General features: G+C 42.0%; 2 protein-coding genes across 2 annotated transcripts in view; one reads left to right on the forward strand and one right to left on the reverse strand.

Moving 5' to 3' along the window:
• The window catches only part of arfgef3 (ARFGEF family member 3), a gene marked incomplete at its 5' end in the record, with an annotated part of 30,910 nt that extends 23,735 nt beyond the window's left edge, over positions 1 to 7,175 (reverse strand). Inside the window, 5 exons of the mRNA XM_079280462.1 lie at positions 1,843 to 1,911; positions 2,295 to 2,435; positions 2,805 to 2,886; positions 4,853 to 4,904; positions 7,091 to 7,175. Of these exons, the coding sequence (XP_079136588.1) occupies positions 1,843 to 1,911; positions 2,295 to 2,435; positions 2,805 to 2,886; positions 4,853 to 4,904; positions 7,091 to 7,175 (429 nt within the window). The remainder of the gene's footprint in view (positions 1 to 1,842; positions 1,912 to 2,294; positions 2,436 to 2,804; positions 2,887 to 4,852; positions 4,905 to 7,090) is intronic.
• Positions 7,176 to 12,802: 5,627 nt separating this feature from the next.
• LOC306785617 (melanopsin-A-like) lies at positions 12,803 to 22,852 on the forward strand (the record flags this gene model as incomplete). The annotated part of the gene is given in 12 exon segments (XM_079280053.1): positions 12,803 to 13,000; positions 15,656 to 15,798; positions 16,572 to 16,705; positions 17,544 to 17,747; positions 19,114 to 19,285; positions 19,642 to 19,818; positions 20,089 to 20,196; positions 21,025 to 21,220; positions 21,306 to 21,470; positions 22,066 to 22,125; positions 22,630 to 22,706; positions 22,708 to 22,852. Coding segments are annotated over 12 exon segments (1,719 nt in total). The 3' UTR covers positions 22,793 to 22,852.
• Positions 22,853 to 24,159: the final 1,307 nt, after the last annotated feature.

Below are 24,159 nucleotides of genomic sequence, written 5' to 3' on the forward strand. Positions count from 1 at the left end.
TGGTTATTGGTCCCTGTTCGCAGGGTGGTGCCCCGTTGTTATTAATAATCATTAATAATTGTTACTTACACCAATAATTCTGTTGATGTCAAGAATTTAGTTTCTTAGATGCTGATAACCCAAACACGCTCCTTTACGTTCCCAACACCTGCAAGTGGCACAAGTGATGAAATGACTGCAGCTATTCCTTCCTTTGCCTGCAGGTGGCGATAACACCATGTCATGCCTTTCCTGTCCTCTAGGTGGTGCAGGCTGCCAGCTGTAGACAATGACACAACTGCTACTGCTGACAGAAAAGCAGCTGTTTGCTAAAACGTGAATGACTGAGCTTGTGAGTTACAAAGCAGTTTCATGACACGGCACAATGCCGTTAAGCTCAATCGTAGGTGACGGGAATGATCTGCAAATTACTTTCCATGCAGGGCTGTAAATTAAAGGCTTTTAAAAGTTAGTGTTGCGCCGTCATGTACTGTAATTGACGTCATGGTATTAAAGGTAAAGTATTAACCTCCAGCTCCCGGTGGCTGAAACTGGATGAATCCCTCAGCGCTGCCAATCCCCGCATTGAGAACCTGTGCTAAGCCTCACTGTTTGTATGGGATGGTGCTGACAACCTCTCAAGCCTCTCTGAGTTATGATGACCCACACAAACACACACACACACACACACACACCAGATGGCCGTCCCTGGCAGCACTGAGTCCATTAACACAACATGTTGACCAGGTTTTTATGACCCGTTAATGGACGTCAGACATACAGTACAGGAGCTGCTGCTGAGTGAAGTGATGTTAAAGGAACACACACCACAGATAACACTCATTTAGGCTGAAGTTTGCAGATAACAGGTTTGGCTGGTTGTTGTCAGTTCATTAGATTGCTGCTCAGGTGGAGCACCTGCAGGAGCCGGGGGCCCTTTATGGTTTCGTTTGTTGACTGTTACAATGTGCTTCTTGAAGAATTATGCAGACCTTTATCAAAAGACTATCTTCTGAGTGTCACATACTCACCCGACATGGTCTTTAAAGGTGGCTGTGGAAAGTGTGTAGCTTCTCAAACCACTCTTGTGTTCTTGTTTTTATATTTCTAAAAAAGTAGCACATCTTCGTGTGCGTGTGTGTGTGTGTGCAGGACCACTCATCTCAACTGTCTGAATAATGGATGAGATTACAGCATGAGACGAGGCCTTCGGGTGTGTAGGGACGGAGCATAGCTTCACCTTTAAAAATAGGTCGAGCTCATGTACCGCTTGGGTTTCAAACAGTTCACTGTCTTTCAAAAAAAAAAAAAAGAAGCAATGTTGTCTGTCATTAGTACGGTCTGGGAACAGTCCAATCAATACTGTGACCATGAGAGAATCTTTGCCTCAATTTTGCTTTGTTGTTAAGAACTCCACAGAGAAGAAACAGCGAACCAAAGTGAATGGAACTGCATTTATAGAGCGCTTTTCTCGTCTTAGCTGCAACTCAAAGCCTCTTGCAAGCACATCTTTCCCCCCTTTCAGAACTCATTAAAGCTCATTTAGCTTTTAAAACACAGCTTGAGGGTTCACTCGTAAAGATCTGTGAAACTATTCTCTGCATTTAGTCCTAGTTAAGTCCGTCTAGTCCATTTAATTATTCACGTCTAACAACAGAAACCTAAACGGATAAACCCTCTGCTATGTCTTAGACGCATTTTAAAATACAGCCGTCTCCAACATTCCCAACAGCAGCTGAACAAGTCAACTAAAATATTAATTTCTGCATATCGCTGATTAGCTTTGCAAAAGCAAACAGAAAGTCCCTTTGTTGTTGCTACGTGTATGATCTCACATATGTGATGCGCTTCAGGCTGTCCTACCTCAGCTATCCGGAGGATGGAGTCTCCATTGATGTCAAAGCTTGATGAGTAGGTGATACACAGCAGGACCTGCACACAGGAGACAGAAACACAGTTACATATTACTTTCTAAAGGAGAGTGAAGTCAGTAACTAATGTTTCCATCATTCCTTAATATTATGGGGTGGATCGATTTAACAGCTCAGGAGAAAAGGGACTTGAACTGATGTAAACTCATCGCAATCATAAGGGCTGTGACGAAGTTAGTCCATTTAAGTTGAACACAAAATATGCAAAGCAACATGAGTTGATAACAGAGCTGCGACAGGAAACCATCAAAGTAAAAGCTGCTGTGCAAAATGCTAATGTTTTTCATGCAGAGTGATTCAGCTGCCAGGTCTCCTGCAGATTGAGTGGGCACAGTGCAATACAAAGAAACACTTTAAAGGATTCGGTGCATCACCAGGTTTTACCTTCATCACTTCCACCTGCAGGTCTTCATGGAGGGATGGGGTGACTCTGATGGCCTCCAACATCTGGCTGAGCAGCTGCTTCTCCAGGACCTCCACCTCCACGCCGACCCCGCCCACAAACCTGTCCTCACACAGGAGCTTCTGATTGGACGACGGCAGAGGGAAGAGAGTTTTATTGAAGCAGCTGCCTCCCTCGTGATGTCCAAATAAATACATATTTTAAACTTTCATTTCTGTAGTGGAAAAAGTTCCAGAAAAAAATCGTAGGTTTGCTTGCTTGGTCACACTCGACCAAGTAACGCTGCAGCATGTATCGAGTTGAACAAAGATGCATTTTGTTGCTTTTCAATAAAAAAGGTCAAATGGAGGATTGTGACATTTCTTCTTTAAATTGAAGTTTAAGTTGTTGCAAACCACAGATTCAATCCAGAACCAGATAACTAAAATGAAGGAGATGGTTCAAAATAAAAAGAATGAATAATCTTTCTGCGTCGCTGTATGTTGAGGTACCTGCATCCCAGTAAGCGCCGCCTGTCCCAGTTTGGTGTTTTTGGACTCCAGAGCCATCTGTAGCGGCAGCAGACAGCGCTCTCTGAAGCACACAAGCAGAAACACCAACAGGTTACAACAACTCTGTCACCATTATGGCTTTCAGTTGTTTGGCAATAGTTTTAGTTGTCTGCAATGACACTCAAACTTTTGTCGTGGGAACCAGTGTGATGCTAACATCTGGAGTTGGCCTTCAAATATACGTCGTCCCTGCAGCGCTGTATTGGGATATATATATATATATATATATTTCAGTATTGAACGGGGAGTAGGATTTTGGAGGACTGGGGGGGGGTTAGATCAGCAGAATATGAGATGGTCTCAGTCTTGACATCCATCAAGAACTCCAGATCCTCTTCTCTCCTTCCTCCTTCCTACTCTTAGTGGTACTGTACTTCAAGTTCAGAACATCAAATCCCATTTGAAGGGGGAAACAACGAACATGGGCTTCTGTCCTCCTGACTTCACATTTGATCGACCACAGAGACACACAGAACCTCACACATCAGGGTCTTCAGTGTGTTTTTAACGTCGTACAGAGAGAATGTGTCCTCTCGCTCTCATCTCTCCTTGATCTGGTGCTGAAAGGGTCACAACAGGTTCAAGTCTGCTTCAAATCTGACATGAATGGAGGAGAACGCTACGGTGTTTTGTACATATGGTACACTTCATGTTATCTTAAATACATAAAATAGAAGTCAGTATCTGTTTATTGAGTTTATTAGACGGAGTCAGACTTTGTGAGGATATTTCTGCCTCGATTCCACACGGACACAGACTGTTGGAATAAACTTTTATTGCTGCACCATTGAGTGTTCTGATGAAACTGTATTACTGTGTGGCTTTACAACCTTCCCGCTCAGGACTGCAGACGGCTACAAAAGGAGGTTAAAGAAAGCAGGAAAAGTCGTGCTTTTAGTGTGTTACAAATCTCTGATCGATGCGTCGACTAAGAGTTTCTTTGTCCTACACAACATTTATACCGCTGGTTGCAAAAAGGAAAGCCCAAAGCATCATCAAGGACACAAGCTCTGTCCTCTCTCCTTCCATCTAAAAAAACATCACCAGAGCGTCAAATCACACAGCACCAAGTCTCAATAACAGCTCCTTTCCTCAAGCAGTCGGGTCGCTGAACAGTTGACAGCGTTTCATAGTGTTGATACACACATGATAATGAACTGGAACGTGAACATGATTAGTATTAAAGTGAACTGAACTACATATAATCTGAAACAGCAGGCCTGGCCAGCTTGTAAAGTTCAGTTTATCGGTACACACACACGTTTGTGAAATAAATCCATCCAACAGAAATAGGTGAAAAATCAGATGATAAAAATAGAACTGGCAGTGCAGCGACGTAGTTTTACTGTTAATTGTGTCTTCGATTTATTCCAGGAACTCTGGCACACGATCAACAGCTTCTGTTCTCTTCTTCTCTGTTTGCATTTTTATTTTGTGAGGCGCTCTCATCCGCAAGGAGACCCTGTTTATGATTGTACACGGCTGATATGAGTCTTCTTGATGCAGGAAACACATTTAGGTGTGTGGGGAGAAACAACCCCATCTGTTTGAGCCCATCCACTGCCTATATACTATGTTCTCTGGCAATTATACTGCAATGGTGTTCGACCTGTGTTTCAACACAGTGATGTGTAACACTGATGCATAGACAAACTGCTTGAATTCAATATTTGCATTGCCATCCCAGGAATGATTTGATCATTCAAATTCATCCAAATCATACACGGTGTGTAAAATAGAGGAAGGCTTTGAACACTTTGAATTTCAATATTTGGTTATCCGTGTATATCTGCAATAAACACGCACTGTAGGGCATGTGGAGCTGGAAGGCAACGCTAACTTCAAGCATTTCATGGTCTGATGAACCTCCAGGCAACCAATGATCCCACAGCTCATAATAGTTCTTGTTGAGGTTCTGTTGGGCTCGATGCTTTTGACTTCACGCCTCCGAAGCTTTGAGTTGAAGTGAAACCGAGTGTTCAACTTACCGGAGCTGTGAAGGGGAAACCTTGGCGGATCCATTCTGAGACTCCAGCGTTTCTGTAAATGAATGGAACAGAGAAAAGAGAACATGGTGATTAATAATTACCGCACAGATATGCTGGATTACATTTTATTAAACCAATAAATTCCCCAGCTGTTATGTACTGTTTGTTGAGCTCAGGAGAAGCTTTACCCAAAGCTAAATCTGGTTCCCACTAAAGCTGATGTCAACAGTGTTTGACAACATTAGCTAGCTGGTTAGCATAAAAGATTAGCTCAGACATGGGTATGAGATCAAAGCTGGTTTTCAAATTTAAATACATGTAACAATTCGGGACAGAGTTGAGGAAAAAACGAATTGTTTATTTTCTCATCTCAACATTTTCAGAGTTACATATTCCTTCATTGTCATGAACACTTCAGTTAACAACTACATGCTGTAAAAAAAAAAGCTAAATATGAAACAGCTTTATCAAGAATAACGCTGCGCTTCATTAAAATTCATCTCATCACCTCTCGTGTTACAGTTACCTCCAACTGTATCGAAGGAGCGTCACCTTGGCTTCACACAAGGGATACACTGCTGCTGCCGTGTCGCTTGTATAAACTTGAAATACGAGACTTGCTGACATCTCTAAAACACAGCATCAATCTCCTGTTACTCTGCACGGGCTGTCATGTTGCATACTTCAAGGTTTAGTGGACACTAGCCTTGCCTTTAAACTGTACAAGTATACTGTATTATCAGGCACGTGTCCTGTATGCGTGAGTGTGTGTGTCTAAGGTGGCGTTCACTTTGGCCGTTTGGCGTCCTTCGCGTAACTTCAGAGGCAAACATCAGGGCGCGTCATTTCAAACCAGTCTGTAAAACATGAGGAAGTCCATTCACGTCAGTAAGAGGGCCGACATTACGGAAACATGACGCATGGGATCGTGTCTGTTTTGTCACGATGGAGACCTCACTTCTTACACACACGTTGCTTTTGCACACGCATGGTCCCAAGGTCTGCAGACCACTTCATGCCCCATTAGGTTTAAACACACCTTTGCAGTGTGTGTGTGTGTGTGTGTGTGTGTGTGCATTAACTTAGTGTGCATGTGCAAGATTAAATGAGTTTGCCTTCATCAGCACAATCTGAGCCAATTCTCTACAGTGTAACAGAGTTTCACCTGAAAAGGTCAGGTTGGCGAATCGTGCCTTTTAATACTCATAATCTCCCCACTGACGTCAGTGGAAAGCTCTTTTTCCACCTGCTTAAATGGTGTTTTTACTGTTCTGAATGCTGCTTTAGAGGCTTTGTCTGCTTTGCGGAGGAGAGAACTTCTGGGGAAAGCACTGACCTGTGCAGACAGACACTAATGAGACCAGCAAAGAGATTCTGTTCAAAGTCTGCAAAGCTCTATTTTCTTGAAAATGATTTTGATGCTTTCTGTGTTTGCGAGATACTCAAAGTCACGGCACTTGTGTGAATCATTTAAAACTTGAACAACCCTTTTACAGTAAGAGATGACGAGTGAGTCAGCAAAAACGTCAGCATTGATGATGATTTATTAAGACCCACAGCCTCACGTCTTCTTTGAAAGCACAACCGACGTGAATACTATTGAGTGAGCTGCTCTATGCATGATGTCATCATATGACATCATATTATCACAGCCGCTTAACATTATGCATGAAGCTCTGAGCTCTGTAATTTGATATGTGGTACTCTGTAGTGTCATGTATGTTTGTGTATTTAAATCATCTGGGCAGTTTAAAGTTTGTACTGAAAAGTCTGACAGAATGGTGCATTTAGGTGCATACCGGATAATTGAACCTTCTTTATTGGAAGTTACTGTGACGTTGCACAGATCAGATGATATTTTATGAATTGTCTTTAAAGAACTGAATGAGTTTGAAATGACGGTGTGTCAGCTGTGCTTGTTGATCCCAAAGAGCCAGCAGCTAAAACAACAACAGCAGGTGCAGCTTTTTTTATTCCTGTTTTGGATGATGGAGCTTCCCCCCTCCCCACATAGACAGTCTTTTGGGTTGACCAACTTTAATTAACTTATAAGAAACATTGATTCCCCTTAAGATGTCGTGGTTTCTTTGATATATTTCTATACCACCCTTTAGGCCTGGATTAGTGTAGCGGCTCCATGTTAGCTATAACCCCGCAGATCCCCCCCCCCCCCCTCTGCCACCCTCCTGCAGCCGGAGAACCGGAGGAGGAGGACGGCGGCCGCTGTTGTGCACTCACCGCGGGCGTAGACGCAGGCATCCCGGATACCTCTGTGCTTGTGGCCGGACGCGTCTTTCTGCAGCTTTCGCAGGATTTCCTCCATGCTGGCTCCGAGGAAACAAGCAGGCGTTTAACTCTCAGACGGAACAGAGAGACTCCGGGGGACCAGGTCGGTCTGTGTTACGTGGGCGGTATTATTTTTTTTAAGGATACAGTGACAGTGACAGCATCCCTGACCCCCCCTGATGAAGGCGATGATTCATTCACCAACGACCAGCCAATGATGTCAGGCCAACAGTGAATCCTCTGGATGTGGAAGAAGGAAGCTTCCCTTTTTGTTGTTGTTGTTGTTGTCGTTGCATGAATCCACCTCCAACAGCCAAGGTAATCTGACAGCTGACAAACAATCAACATAAATTGTCACGCATCCAGCGATGTGGATAAACACAACGAATAAACGCCACTCTCCCCATCTTCGTCAGTCGTTTTATTCCTCGGTTACTACCGTGTTTTGGAATCCGTTCCAGTGGATTATCATTAGCTTCCCGGTGTCCAGATCCGGTTTCTTTTTATCCCTCAAAATCAAGGAACACGCCATAGCGCTATCCAGAGTTCTCCGCTCTGAAAAAGGAGGATTTTAACTCAAATCAGGCAACACAGTATTTACGCCGTAAAGCTTGAAACTGTGGCAGGGATCTATGGGGGCACTGGAATGGGACTTCCTGCGTCGGCAGGGCGACAGGTGGAGGAAGCTTGGCTGGAGCTGCCTTCAGGCGAATCTGCCTTTTCACATTAAGAGTGATCATTTTACATGAAGTCAAATGTTATGGCTTTCTTATTTGTTTCCTATTTTAAAGTAAAATGAATATCTCTGCTGTCTGGCACACAATCTGGAAGCTAACTGTATGCTAAGATGCTAACACGCCCGTCAAACTCCTGCTAACCCTAACCCTACTAATGTCACGTTAGCAGTAAGCCTAACCAGAGCCGTGTCAAGAGAGAGTCACGTCAACGGAAGTTCCAATTAGTCGTCAATAAATTAATCGATTTACAACATTCATATAGAGCAACGACATACGTATTTAGAAACATCAATGTCGGGGTTTTTTAAAGTATAGTTTGCTAATATTTGAGAATAAATAAATAAAAATAAATGTTCTTCTCATTTAAAGTGAAATAAGGTCTGGATTAAATGATATGAATATGTGTTTGACTCCGTAAGTGTGTGTCGATGTGTGAATGAATGGCTTCATGCATAGATGCATGTACAGCACTGCAAACTTTAACGTCAATAACAAACACATGGTTGAATCAACACCTCTGTGAAAGTTTTTTGACAAAAACTAAACATTCATATCTGCGCTGTTGTCGTGGATTGTATTAAATTATATCGTACCGTATCGTATTATATTGTATCGCGCTGTTGTCAAGAAGCTCTCATTAGCACTAACTACTCTCCTCCCCAGCTGAACTGCAGCACCTTTAAGAACAAGACAACAATATCTTCAGAGAAAATACTGAGAAAGAAAAGACCGATGGACTCTAATTGCAGAGGAGGAAAAAGGATGAATAGAAGCCGAGAAACCATTTTTTCTGTCATGTATATATAACGTTACTATGTGGGATGTTCATATTAAACGTGTAAAATAATAAGGTACATCTATGTAAAAGTGTTGCATGTGAGAGAAAACCCTGCTCACGTCAGATCGATCCTTCTATGAATAAATTTGTTTAGTTTCCCTAAAGCAGAAGCCACCAGACAAGAATGGATTCAATTCCTCTTTTTTTCCCCGACCATCAACAGCCATATGCAAACGTTTGTGTTTGTGTGTTCCACCCCGCAGGACTCTTACGTCAACACAGTGCAGCCGGATGTTTGGCTAAGCTAATGTGCTACTTGCTGATCAGGAGCGATAAACATTTACATCTTGTTCAAGGACAGTTTGACATGTAGACTGCAGGGGCCAGGGATCAAACCCCCGACCGCTCTACTCCTGAGCCACAGCCACAGTCCACCTTATAACGAATCATCAAAAGTGGCAGGCAAGGTTTCAATCCAGGAGTTTGTCAACCCATGAAATGAACGCTTCATCACAAACATTCAACATCAACACTTCTGGAGACACCTGGTTTTGACCAAATAAAGTAGCATAGAATGGAAATACTTGAAGTAAAGTACAAGTACCAAGTAGTACAGTTACATCCACCACTGATTTTAACGTAAACCTGGTGATAATTCAACTTTAACTCGAAGTCTTTCTACATTAAATGTTTTCTCCCTCTCTTGAACTGTTGCTTGGTTAGGGACACACACACACACACACACACACACACACACACACACACACACACACACAGGACTTTGGCTTGATTGACAGCTGACACAGAAGCAGCAGGCTTGACGGCAGTACTTCATCTCTTCTGATTGAGCCGACCACAGCAGCTATGTCTCATGATTGCCTTGTGTGAAGTCTGGACTGGAAATTAAAAAATGGAAATACAGTTTACAGAATCTCTATGACATCTAATGAAAAAAACATGAATTAATTCCCTTTTGATTGATAGAGATTTGCTTCACTTCCTCGTGGTGTGTGTCATTGTTCTTCCTGCTGCAGGATCATTACTAAATCAACACGTTTTCCTTTAACTACCTTGTTTCTTCTCCTCTGACCTAATTAAAACCATGTATGCACAAAGCATATCTTTTACACCAGATAATTACATGTTAATAATTAATAAATTACTTGTAACTTTCTATCCATTTCTCCATACAGCTACCTTCTGCAGTACTCTACCCAATACCATATTGTCTGTGTACATAGGTACATATATATATATATATATATATATATATGTATATAAGCAACTATATATTAACTTACAACTTAAATATATTTTTGCCCCCCCCCCCTGTGTTGTAAAATAAGTCAAAGTCAAACAGTCAAACTGAATTAAAGAGCCATTTTTCTGAAACATGTCATCCGTTTAAATCAGGGTTATGAGCAAATCTCTTAAAATATTTCAAAGTCATGAAGAGTCAAAGTGATAAAGCGATGATAAATATGTTTTTTAGTTTTTTAGTCAGAATGAAAATGTATCCGTGACCAATAAGAGAACTGATAAACTTAATATTCATGGTTCTTTTTGTCCTTTTGACCTTAAGATGGAGTCTCTTTTTTTCATTACACGCACACGCACACGCACACGCACACACACACACACACACACTGGTGTTTCCTGCATCAGCCGGCAATCAAGCAGAAGTCCTGAGAGACAGACACCAGATCTGAGGAAGTGATTCTATATTGAGAGAAATGAGGTTTCTTTACATTCAGCACCATCGGGTTAACTCCTCCACCTGTCAATGCATTTATTAGAGTAAAATCAACTAAATCTATATCAGATAAAATCACTAAAAGGGGAGTGAATATTAGTAAATATTATTTAAAAATATACAGTTCAACGTATATGAAGAATAAAATGTCAAATAAGAAGAAATAATCTGTTAAAAGTCAAAGTACTGCATTAAAAATCTTACTTAAGTAAAAGTACAAAAGTATTACAGTCAAAATAAACTTAAACTATCAAAAGTAAAACTCATTATGCAGAATGGCCCATTTCAAAAATAAATATATTATATTATTGTAGTATAAAAATAGGTAAAGGTAGAGATCATCTTTATTACTGTATCACTGATGGGTCGTTTAATATATAATAATACATCATAATTCATTGGTTGATTATATTTTGTAATTATGAAGCTTTAAAATCCATGGAGGTAATAGGTACAATATAGAGGTATACGGTAGTGGAAAATGGAAAAGTAAAGTACTGAAGGTCCTTGAGTTAATACAGTCCAAAAGAAACTGTGAAAAAAGCAAAAAAATAACTCTCCATCTTTTGGAGATTGTATGTTTAGGTCAGAGCGGATAAAAGAGGTTGAACAAAGATTATCTGCACTCTGGATTATAACAACTTTTTATTACTTCACTAAATGCAATCAAACGTTTTGACCTAAAAAGGAACCAGACTGCTATTTGTTGATTTTTAAGCAGAAACCGAGGCAACCTTAAACCGGTATTTGGTGATGATGAATATGATCGGTCATTATATGCGCGACTGTGGATAAGTGGAGAGCAGGGCTGTCCTTCAATCAGAAGATCGGCGATTCGATCCCCGGCTCCGCTAGTCGCATGTCAATGTGTCCTTGAGCAAGACGCTTAAATCCCAAATTGCTCACGTGTGCCTACGGTGTAGCAATGATAGAATCTGAATTGTCAGTTGCTTTGGATAGAAAGAGGACTTCCTATGAACCTAAAAGACCATGAAAGAATATAGAGTAGTCCTCCCAGCCGTCTGACTGGACCCAATCAAGCTTTGTTGGCAAGAGAAACCTTTCCCTTCAGGGTTAAAGCAGTTCTTAGCTCAGACTGAACCCTGTACGCCTCTATTGTGTATCTGTATGGAGTCTAGACTCTTTCTATTCAAACCGAGGCACAACCTTCAGGTGTGTATCCTCATTTCTGTGTGTTGTCACGTGTTAATTATTCAGTGTCCTACATTCCTATTCCATCAGCTTAGGTGATTAAATGGATGCAGGTTACATCCACACACATTTAACTGTGAATAGTATTCAGCCCGTTGACGTCAGCAGCTGAGACTGAAGCTCTTCTGTTGTTTTGTTGCTTTTTCATTTAGCTGAGTTAAAGTGTCCTTCACGTTTCTCTAGATCCATGAAAAGAAGAAACTTCGTCTTGTGTATGACACTTAGACGTCTCTAACAACAGCAAATGTGTTCACAGCAATTCATTATGAAATAAAACGAGGCTAACTGAGGAATAGTCCTTATGTTGTTTACGTTGTACTTAGTAAACTACTTATATGAAGCCCAGACATGATGTTCCTTACTAAGTGGTTTTGTTGCCTAAATGCGACCATTTCCCGGTGACGACTTGTCTTTCAATCTGGAGATTCGTGGTTTTCACTGATCAGGAAGCGGATAAAAAATTGTGTTTGAAAACAGAAATCATTAAAAAATGAGTGAGAAAGCACACAGTCACATGTCAATGTTTGACGGTTTATAACAGAAAGTTTGTGCAGACAGGTTGTTATATTCTCAATAGTTTGTCTATGGTGGGTTGTTTTTATCGATGCTCAATAATTCAGACCAATTCATACATTTCATAAACATGTGCAAGGTACGGTGGCCGTGCCACTGCCATTTAGAAATATACCTTGTCAGCTGATACCAATGCCAATATCAACATTATCTGTCAATTGCATGATAATCATGCACACAAGCTATTCAAATTGATGTTTTAATTTTAAACATAAATGTGGAAAAGAAAATGAGTGATGGCCTGTGCATAAAGATACCTGTCATCTTGCATGCAATGCTGAACTATTAAAATGATGGACAAATTCATGTTTTGAAAAAAAAAAAAATTGTCTAATCAATCAAAAATTTCGCGGACCCCCTGCAGTACCTCCGCGGACCCCTAGGGGTCGCGGACCCCCTGTTGAAGACCTCTACTATCGAGAGTCTAAAGTCTGTGGATTGTATCATGAAATACTTGTATTGGATGTTTTTGTTATGACAAGAACCACTTTCCGTAGTCACTATAGTTGTCCTTTTAATTCCACCTGCTGCACATCAGGTCACCTGTCAGTCATCTCTCTCTCTCTCCTCCCTCAGACAGAGGAGGGGTGAGGAAGAGGAGGCGTAGGAGGATGAACGGCGGGAAGAGCGAGGTGCTGCTGCCCACGCGGCAGAGCATCATCTGGTGCGGCGACCCCGAGCCGAACTGCACGGCGCGCAACACGGAGACCCTGGCGCTGTCTGCAGCATCCGCGGTGAGAGGCAACGGCTCGGCAGTGGATGCGTACCGACTCGTGGAGCTCCAGCTTCCCGCCTCGGCCGCCCCAACGGTCAGTAACTTCTCGGTGTTTTTCTGTGTTGCGGTGCCACAGGTCTGGAAACGGCTCAGTTGTAACCCAACTCCATAGAAGGAATTTGATCTTCTAAAGGGAGGTTTAAGTTGAACTGAAGCTGAACCTGAACTGTGGACAGACGCCAACGCCGAGTCCCAGACCGGGAAGGACAAAATAACTTCCTACTGTCAAAACTGATAAGTGAAGACACAATGAGCGTGTCACACGTGTGCATACTTTGCATAGCTGTGTGGATGCAGTATCTGCATGTATCTGCCTGTGTTTGCCGGTGTTATTCTGCAGTCTTTTCAGTTGACAGTGTCCAGAAGGCTGTGACGGTCAAAGTCTCCTCAGCCAGACTGAAACATAAAGACCAATCGGTGTCTCTGTAATCTTGAGCAAAGCTTTAGTTGAACCGAGTTAACTTCAGTCATGACCGCTTGACAATTTAATTTGATATCAGCCTTCTAAGAACTTTTATATAAGTCTAGGGAACATAGGCAGCTGTGAACAAAGGTTTGACCCTGTTGGGAACAGTGCTCCTTCGTCACGTTATCTCTCTGAGCTTCAAGATATTTTCTCTGCACTGAGCTGTTACCTGCCATTTTGTTATCATGTCATTCAATAGAGAGTTATTGAAGAGGGATAAAAAGCTACATTTCAAATCAATGTGGAAGCCTGTTCACAAAGCTATACAAAGCCCAACAGACCTGATTGAGTGGCAGTTAAAAATGAGAAATGTGGAATTTAATTCAGAGACTAGTGTTGAGGATTAGAAAAGAAAAGCTGTCTGTCTCTCCACGTTTCATCCATCCAGCTGTTTGGTTCCCTGCTGTGTAATGAATGAGTGTTAGAGATTCATTGTCTGTTGGTGGAGTTATTGATCTGTGAGAGGATCAAACCCTGACCTGATTTTGTTCTGTTACAGTGCCTGTTGTATAAGAGATGGTGAACTCACACCTACATATATAATGCGTACGGTTGGCATGTGTTTCAGCAGTTCAGTCAGCGATGGCGTGGGAAGCTTTCAGGGCTGACTGATGAAAAGAGGACACACACGCTCTTTCCTCGCTCTCTCTTTTTTAAATCGATGTTGTTCACGACAGTTGTTTTAGCACACATTTCCAGGGCTTGAATATGACGTCAGAGGCCGGAAAATGTAAGGAAGCCTGTTCTAACACCAACACAAATACTGCCAGCGGTTTAACAGACACATTAGCTCTGTTTGACATTTAATAAATGAGGAGCAGAGGGAGGAGGAGACACATGGAGGAAGCATCAGGGATGCGAGGATGAAGAAAGCCACAGACTGGAGGAGTATTCTGAATGGACTGTTTTGCCTTGATGTTTTGTCCTGTGCATTTGCTGCAGATGTCAATAATCCTACAGAAGTAGAGGCTGAAGTAAGCCCACATCCCAGAGGAGGAGACTTCACTTCTGTCTCTTTAGCTGCTCGATGATCCACTATGTTCACCACAACTAAATTGTGAGCCAGACAGAAAAACAATGAGCTGAGAATCACTTTAAATCTCAGGAAAGCAGAGGGGACCTGACAGAAACAAATGATTGTCGCTCCAATAATTCACGCTGAGTTTTGTGTGAGTTGTTGGTTCAGTTCAGCTGCTGATTGTGACTTTGAGGCTGCAGGCGGTCAGATGGATGTGCGTCCTTGACGTGTTTGTTTGTTTGTTTGTTTGTTTCCTGCTGCATCAGCCGTCTGCTGTCACAATAAGTCTGACTCCATCCCTGTCTCCGTGTCCTTCGCAGCTTCTTCTTCCTCTTCTTTCTTTAATACTGACTGTTTGTTCTGAGCTGTGAGCAAAAAAAATACCAAAATAACTTAATGCACATTTAAACCCAAACACACTGGATGTGACTTCTGGTTTCATGGGTCACTGCAGCATCAACATCGTGCTCGAGTGTACTCAAGTCTGATTGGCTGGATGGTGTGTGTGTGTGTGTTAAACTGTTTTCGTGGTTTGGCACCAGTTTAATCGCACCTTCTGAACTATCTCACTGCAACCATGGCAACCATGGCTACGTGCTGAAAACGCAGGAAGCCCAAAACACTCTGACATTGAGCTTAGTTTCATTTTGACTTCTTAGTAAAAAGATTTAACAAAATCAAGTGAATTCTTGTATTTTTACATTTATTTGAATTATTTGACGCTATATCAATAAGAAGTGATGAATTAGGTGTCAAAGAATTATAAATAACTAAAGAATAAGCTGCTATTGTTTGTGTGTTCAAGTTACCGCCAAAGGAGAATAAGCTCAATACAGGCTGCTCAGAACGTTCTTCTTCTCTGGTATTTGATGTATCGTTGACATAGTGGCCGAATGTTCTTCTTTGAGAGCTTTGTAACAGTTGGACCGGTGTGCCAAATCCCCGGTGGCAATTGGGGGTCCGACTACACAACACAGCAACGTGTTTTTGCGTTATATTTTGAAAGAAATGTCCATTTTCAAAAATATCCATATAAGTGTCGACAAAACCTGGGAGTGAATTTTACAAACTCTGAAAAGTTATCTTTCGCAAACCAAAGATTAAACGGCAGAAACAGAACGTTGTCCACCATGAATGTGATCTGTTTGAATGTTATCAGCCTGCAGCATCGTCGTGTTTTACATTTTCCTGTTTGGTTCCTCCAGGTGGCGATGATACCCGAAGCCCCGCACCCCTACCCCACAGTGGACGTGCCCGACCACGCCCACTACACCATCGGCTCCGTCATCCTCGTCATCGGCATCACCGGCATCATCGGCAACTTGCTGGTCATATACGCTTTCAGCAAGTAAGATGTCCTCCTGTGCCCAAATATGGTCGCGCTGATCCTCAGGAGACAACGCACCAAGTGATTTTTCCTCGTCCTCTGAAACAGACTTCATGACAACACATGACTCATTCAGCCAGTTAACAGCAACGTCCTGCTGATCACAGCGGGAGGAGACTTGAAAACCTCTGTAGCTTTACAAGACACTTCACAGCTTCTATTGGAGTTGAAAAAAATGTGCGGAGGAAGTGAATACCACACTGTAGAAAGACTTTGTTTTGAAAATGTTACTTCAATGAAAGTATGTCGGTATAATCAGGAAAATGTAGTTAAAAGTATTAAAAGTATAAATATGTCCCCTGTGATATATAGATATAATATCATCAGATGATTATTGCATTAATGTCAAAGCAGGATTTTACTGTAGTAGGTGTTTGAGGTGGAGCTCATTTTGAATTATGAACTAATTATTATTTTCAGTATGGATTAATCCGCTGATTTTCTCCATTTATCGATTTGGTTTGCAAAAATGGTGAAAATAGTGAGAAATGCCCAGAGCGAAAGTGAAACCTTCACAATGTTTATTTTGTCCAACAAACAGTCCGAACCTCAACACTATTATTTGTACATTTCAATTATGAACATTATTAAAAGGAAAAGTAGCGAATCTGTATAAAAAATGACTTCAATCATCAAAATAGTCACCAATTAATTTACTGTCACTCGTCTAATTTAATTAATGGACGACACTAACTGTTTGTGTGTGTGTGTGTGTGTGTGTGTGTGTGTTGCAGGAGTCGCAGCCTGCGGACGCCGGCGAACATGTTCATCATTAACTTGGCGATCACAGACTTACTGATGTGCGTAACCCAGGCGCCCATCTTCTTCATCACCAGCATGCACAAGAGGTGGATCTTTGGAGAGAAAGGTACCCCACTGCACACTCACACACACACTCACACACACATTTCCAGTAAACCCCGAACATAAACTCGCAGAGTCTTGGAACTTAAGCAGTTACTTTGGTGTGTTCTTGCTGCACAACGTAAAGATGAGTCGATCCGGTCCTTGTCTCATCTCCCTCCACCGTCACTCTTTCACATCTGTTTTCATTGTGAATTAGTGAACTTAAGCTCAGAGAAAACAGTCGATGCTCCTCAGTCTCCCTAGAGAGAGACGCTCCGAGGTCACTTTAATATGAGGGAGGTGTTGACTTGCAGCTTTTTATGAATATAACCTAAGTTATATTAAGCCCTGCCAAATGTTTTATTTCACATTCATTTCCTTCCTGTGTGTTTGTGTTTCAAGGGTCAGTTCACAAAAGGAAAACAATTCTCTTGTCTCTACTGGTATCTCTTCATGCAGATGGTTTTGGTTTTATTTTCCTCGAGATGTTTTATTGAATGGAAGTTAATCAGAGGCTTTCCTTTACCAAGAATTAACTCTGTCAAGCTGCAGAGAATAGATCAGTTCATTAAGCCACACTTTAACTGATGAAGCTCTAAGAGAGGAGGTTGTTGTGTCTTCCTGAAGTTTAACGTGAGCTCGGAGGTTCCCAAAACAGTTCATTCAGAATGAGGTTCAACAATAGAAATGTATTCAGTATCGCAGAGAAGTTTCTAATGATCCCACACCAATAATGTTATCATTTCAGACAAAGTACAACGCTGTGCTTTAGTAGCTTTGCTTTTTCTTTAATGTCAACCAGAATAAATAGACCGACAGACAGACAAAAATGACAATATTCTTCATCTGCCCGTCTATAGGCTGCGAGCTGTACGCGTTCTGCGGCGCTCTCTTCGGGATCTGCTCCATGATCACGCTGACGGTCATCGCTGTCGACCGCTACTTCGTCATCACGCGACCCCTGACCTCCATCGGCGTGTTGTCCCGAAAACGGGCCCTCCTCATCCTCCTGGGGGCCTGGTTCTACTCTCTGGGCTGGAGCCTGCCGCCGTTCTTTGGCTGGAGTGAGTACACACACACACACACACACACACACACACACACAGCCATCCCGACTGAAGTGTATTTCTACTTTTCTGGGGTTTAATCTGCTGCTCTGTTGTTATCTGCTGCACATAAATCTGCTCTGTTCTGCCTCAAAGCTTCTTATCAAACTTATTGCTCATTTATCCTTCAAATCCCATTTATTATCAGTGCAACTTCACACACACACACACACACACACGCACGCACACACACACTCTACATGTGGTGTGTTTTTCTTCTTCCTCTCACCTGGTTTTCATTGTCTCTCACTCACACACTTGTATGTAAATTATAATGTATGGAAACAGAAACTCTCCTATAAATCTTGTCCAAACAGAAACCCCCGATAGCGGTGATAGTTCACAGGGACCAGACTGGAGCCAGACGGGGGCCAGCTGTTGTTTTAGGGGGGTCAGTTAAATTTAACTAGGAGCTCATTTTATCAGCAGCGGAGTGAGACAGGTCATCTATAAAAAGAAGATGTAGGACAATGTGGCTCTATTGGTGTTATACATATTAACGACATATTATCAAATACAATTGGACAACAGATACATATTTACTAGGGGTGTAACGGTACGCGTATTCGTATTGAACCGTTCGGTACAAGGCTCACGGTTCGGTACGCATGACGAACCGAATACGTTTGAATAATAAAAAATAAAAAATGTCTTTTTAAAAAAAACAACCTTTATTTCACAAGGTAGTCCCATTGAGATTAAAAATCTCTTTTGCAAGATGTAAGTAACAATACTACATAACATTAAGGAGCAGTTTTTGTTTTTTATGCTTATGTGTTGCTCAGAAGACACCTCAGAAGATGAGTCACTCAGGTATAGTTCCATCATTGTTCAAAGTCAAAGAATAACTTCATGATGTTAGTTGGAATGAATAAATATATTTTAAAATCAAGTACATTTCTCTGGCATTTATAGTTTTCTACTTTACCGAAACGTGCCGAACCGTGGCTCCACTGTATCGTACCGAACCGTGAATTTTGTGAACCGTTACACCCCTAATATTTACATCTGAAAGACACAATGCACATAAAGCACAGATACAAAGGATACCAACTTTCTTCCTTTTCCGTAGACTTCTGTGAGGGTGCAATACCGTGTTTGACCACAAACACTGAGGGGGCGCTGTTTCACACGTTTGAGGAAACTCCTGAAATAAGGGGAACATATTGCTGTGACAAATAGCTGAGTGTCTATTATTTGACAAAAAAATGGTGAATGGATGCTGCATTTCAGTGGGGTCCCGGACTCGCCCCTGGCCCCCGCCTCAAAGAGCATGATGGGATATTAAAACGCTCTGTCTGTGTCCATGTCTCTCGCCCCTCAGGTGCCTATGTCCCTGAGGGCCTGCTGACTTCCTGCTCGTGGGACTACATGACCTTTACCCCGTCGGTGCGAGCGTACACCATGCTGCTCTTCATCTTCGTCTTCTTCCTGCCGCTCTTCATCATCATCTACTGCTACTTCTTCATCTTCCGCGCCATCCGCATCACCAGCCTGTCAGTCTGTGTGTGTGTGTGTGTGTGTGTTTGGTGTTTTTTGTGTGTTTTACTTACGTCTTTGTTCGTTGCTGTGTCTTTTTTGTGATTTATTTTTCCTGTATTTATAAAAGGAGTAACTTAGTTGCACCTGATTTTTCTTCTGCATCTTATGTTCCCACACAAATAAATGTGGATTGAAGGAATGAAGCCAACAGTTTCTTATTGTCGTGGAACAAGCAAACACAGCCTTTTGGATCTGTGCAACATAAAATGTCTGAAAAAGAGTCTTAGTTCAGGATAAACCTTCATTAAAAGAATGTGGGTCAAGACATTGTACACACAGGTATAGATATACAAGTTTGTGCGTGTTTCAGGGCTGTGGGGAAGGTTAGCGGCAGCATTCACAGTCACGGCAGCAGCCGAGACTCGTCGAAGAAATTCCACCGGCTGCAGAACGAGTGGAAGATGGCGAAGATCGCTCTGATCGTCATCCTGCTCTACGTCGTCTCCTGGTTGCCATACTCCGCCGTCGCTCTCACCGCCTTCGCCGGGTAAAACATCACCAGCAGCAGAAAACCTCTCACTCACTCTGCAGCAGGAAATTGTGTATTTGCAATAAAAAAAAATGAGTGTAGAAGTTGACCCACATGTTCTCAAAATCCACTCAGAATGTTGTGTTGTCCAAGTCTGTGTCCCACTGGTTGAGAATCGCTCATTTATTAGATGAGAATTAGACCCCCGTTGCCCTATTTGTGCTGAAGTGCCCATGAGCAAAGTTTATTCTGTTCCCTCACTGTTATTACTTTGTTTCTCTGCTACAGGTACGCAGACATGTTGACTCCCTACATGAACTCTGTGCCCGCCATCATCGCCAAGGCCTCCGCCATCCACAACCCCATCATCTACGCCATCACACACCCAAAATACAGGTACACACACACACACACACACACACACACACACACACGGTTGAACAATGTCTACAACGCTCTTGATGTTTTTCTTCTTTCCAAAGTATCAAAGTATTCAAACGTTAGTATTACGTCGATGTCCCCACAGGGTTGCATGACAGGGAAGAATACTGTTGGAACTTGGATTTTGAATTAGTTTTTCAGTATGTTCAGCTGATTTTACAACAGTGCTAACACTACACTAACCCTGTATTTATATTTTGAAATAGTTTGAAGAAGAACTTTGCTAAAGCAACACGTTGTCGGTTAGTTTCATCTTGTTATATGCTACCTTAATGTTTTTATTTGAATCTGCTCACATCTTGATGCCAAGCTTCAGTTTCTTTAACCAATGACTGGCGATTTCTTTTGAATTTGACTGCAGCGAACACGGCTGCGGCTCAGTGAATTGATTCAATCAGAGAACGCTCCGCCGGCACTGTAAGAGCTCCGACACCTCATCTGAACCAACCGCTGCTCGATTAACCTGAATGTTAACTCGACTGGAGAGAATTAGTCACACACAGACACAGACGAAGAGATTTCAAAGCTGCAGGATGAAAAGGAAACAGCAAATATAACTGTAGTTATTTATCAATGTCATGTAACATCAACATCATGGTGAAGGAAAAGTAGTGCGTTGACTATGAAGAGTCAACTTCGGCCTTTCGGGTCACCGTGCTTGCAATACGCCGGTGGAAACCCCGGGTTTTACTTGGGGCCCTTTATCAGGGGCCCTCTATCTAGCTGGGGGACCCGTGCGATCGGCCACCTTGTCTAATGGTATTGTGATCTCTCTCTGCGCAGGATAGCGCTAGCTAAGTACATCCCGTGTCTCGGCATTCTGCTCTGCGTTCGTCCTCGCGACATCCACTCGACCGGCAGCAGCTTAAGGTCGACGCGAGGCTCCACCGTGACCAGCCAGACCTCCAACATCAGCAGCCAGCTGATGAGGCAGAGCAACCGCAAGTCCCGCCTCTCCTCCGTCTCCGACAGCAAATCGGTGAGCTGGGAAACGGAACCGTGACGTCATATGTAGCGATGTAACACAGATTGCGTGTGTCAAAGTGTGCGTTTTCCTCTGAAAGGTTCTGGCGGACACTGAGGCCGAGCTCTCCAGTATGGGCTCCAGACCAGCCAGCCGCCAGGTGTCCTGTGACATCAGCAGAGACACCGCCGAGCTCCCAGAATGCAAACCCTCCTCCAGCGTCAAGTCCAAGATGAAGAGCCACGACTCGGGCATCTTCGAAAAAGTAAACGCTTCTTCGACTCCTTCGATTTGATTGTTGGCACTTTAAGGATTGTTAACAGCAGAAGGTTATGACCTTTTAAAAAGATTCTTCATGTAGATTATTATTATTATGTTACTCTCAGCGGAGGAGGGGGATGTTAGGGGGTCACCTGAGGGGGAGTCGCAGGGATTCGGGGTTATTTCGAGGGTCAGTTGAGGCGGATTGTGTGCTGTGAAAGAAAAACATCTTCTTTCATAACACCGGTGTTCATGTTAATCTGTGTGTTTTTTGTGCTCTTTAATCTGCTTGATGTGCTTTTCATCTCGGATCAGAAAATCTCTCTTTTCCTTTTGATGTTAATCATTGACTGAAATCTGTATTTTTTTTAAAGCAGTGTAAAAATTCAGGGTAATTGATTAGAGATGAGTGTGATGGGTTTCTGTCTGCCTCTCTGAATTTGATTAAAATCTAATTTAGGTGTATATGATGATCTAATTATCTAATATTAATGTTGAGGAGGACTTCAATCATGGCTGCCGCTGCAGGATGCTGGTTAGTCAGTATGATCATGTAATAATCCCCTCACAGGTTTACATGTGTTTGTCTTTTCTTCCAGTCGTCCTTTGACACTGATATCTCCATGGCAGGAGTCGGGGAGCGTGGCAGCATCCCAAATGTGAGTACTGTCGGACTTCTTCATCAGCACAAACACGATGAATTATCAAATCTCTGTTTTACTTGTTTCCATTTCAAATAAACAATATAAAGTAAAGTATTTATTACATATGTTATACTTCTGATGTTGGCGATGTCATTGTGAGTATATAAACCCCAAAATGTTGCTGAACTTGTATTTGATACTGCTCTGACATTAGTATAATACAACAATTGAGTTAATAATATTAGTGCAGAGAGATGTATTTAAAAAAATCAGGTTTAAGGCGCTATTTACAGGATGAAACCAACAATATCATAAGGTCAGCATTTTAATTTGTCCAATACTTTGATTTGTGACTTAATACCTGCAAAACCAATGACATTCCAATCAGCCCCTGCTGTGTACTTTGGTCCAATCCAGATAAAAAACACATGAATGATGGATTTTCATAAAAATATTAAAAAGTTAAAAGCAAAATAATCATTAAAATAAAATGATGACTGTGTGCTTTCTGTTTGACAGACAGATATTGCAGAGGGACACGTTAGGAGGGGCACGATTGGTCGAATCCCGAGCATCGTCATCACCTCGGAGTCCAGCCTTCCTCCCCACGGGACGGAATGGTTCCTGCGCTGCTCGCCCAAAGACAGCCAATAACAGCAACTCGGGGGCGGGGTCTGGGTAGAGCACCTGCAGCCATGTGATCAGCTCACGTCCAGTCAGATGTTTAGAAATGTAGACAGGGTTCGCCTGTCGATCAGAAACAAACCACAGTATTAAGTCATGATTACATTTCTGAGAGAGCTTTTACACCTCGTAGAGAATTTGTCTTAGTTCCTCTGAGACAAGTGAAGGCCCTGAGCCCTTTAGCAAACGTGTTTTCATGTTTTAGGAAAAGTTATTAACTGTTTGTGTTGAGATGGAAGTTTTTTTTGCAGTGGACGATGCGATTTACTGTTTCCTTTTTGTGTTTTGTTTTCTGTTGCTTTTGATTGATTTATCCGTGTGTTTCCAGCTTAATCCTCTGCAGTTTTTATTTTCTGTGTAAACTTAATAACTGGGATACTACATGAAAACAACTTCACTTGGTGTAGAAGTAGCCTGGAAAAGGACAAACAGCTAATTAAAATTAGTTTTCAAGGAATGTAGCTGCTTGATAATTTGGGAAATCCTCTTGCTATATCATTTCAAATAGATGTTTCTACTTTTGTTGATGCTAAGCTAGCTGCAGTTTTCCTCTGTTTCCACGTTTTGTAATAAACTAAGCCAAACGGACCCTGGACTTGCAGTTGGCCTACATCTGTACTGGACACACAGAGATGTGACTCATTTATATTTCAGTGTTGAATAATCTCTGGAATCAATGGGATTTTCCAAAACGTCACGTTAATTGAAATGTTTCTCCTTCTCGCACTTAATCCTAAAAGCCCAGAGGCCTGCAATTGCACTGTTATTAAGGAACAAGATATTTGAAATGTTTCCCTGTTATTCAGTTTGTGTTTTTCATTCTTCTTCTTGATTGCATATTTAAAGTGTGTATTTTGCTGAAGGGCAGTTTAGAGGAAATGTGATTGTGATGTTGTTGGTGTTGGTACGGGGCTGAATAAGGGACATAATTGTTGATTGGAAAGCAGCTCTTGATAAGCCCATCTGACCTGTTGGTCTGGGTGAAGTTATTTGTGCATTCTTTAAGAGTCTATTTGAATGTTTCTATACAATCGCAGTCAACACGTGACACGGTTTCTGCTGCAGTTTGCATTATTTCAAGTTAATAAAAGTAACTGAACCACACGCCAAGTGGAACTAAGCTAAATCGTTAGCTAATAATCAAAAATGTTTTAGGAGTCAAACTATGCTGTTCAACTGTTTTCTTCGTGAACCGACCTTTAGCTAAAATGAAACAGTTTAAGCTGTTTAACTCAAACATCAACCAAACCAAACGAAGCTTTTATTGAAATATTTTAGGTCTGAGGTCTGCAGTAACACACGTCTCCACTGTATGTCAGCGTAAACTAGTGTCCTAATCATTCCTCCTACGGAAAGAAGGAAGTA

This window comes from Melanostigma gelatinosum (genome assembly GCF_949748355.1).
Source record: "Melanostigma gelatinosum genome assembly, chromosome: 12".
NCBI classification, from domain to species: domain Eukaryota; kingdom Metazoa; phylum Chordata; class Actinopteri; order Perciformes; family Zoarcidae; genus Melanostigma; species Melanostigma gelatinosum.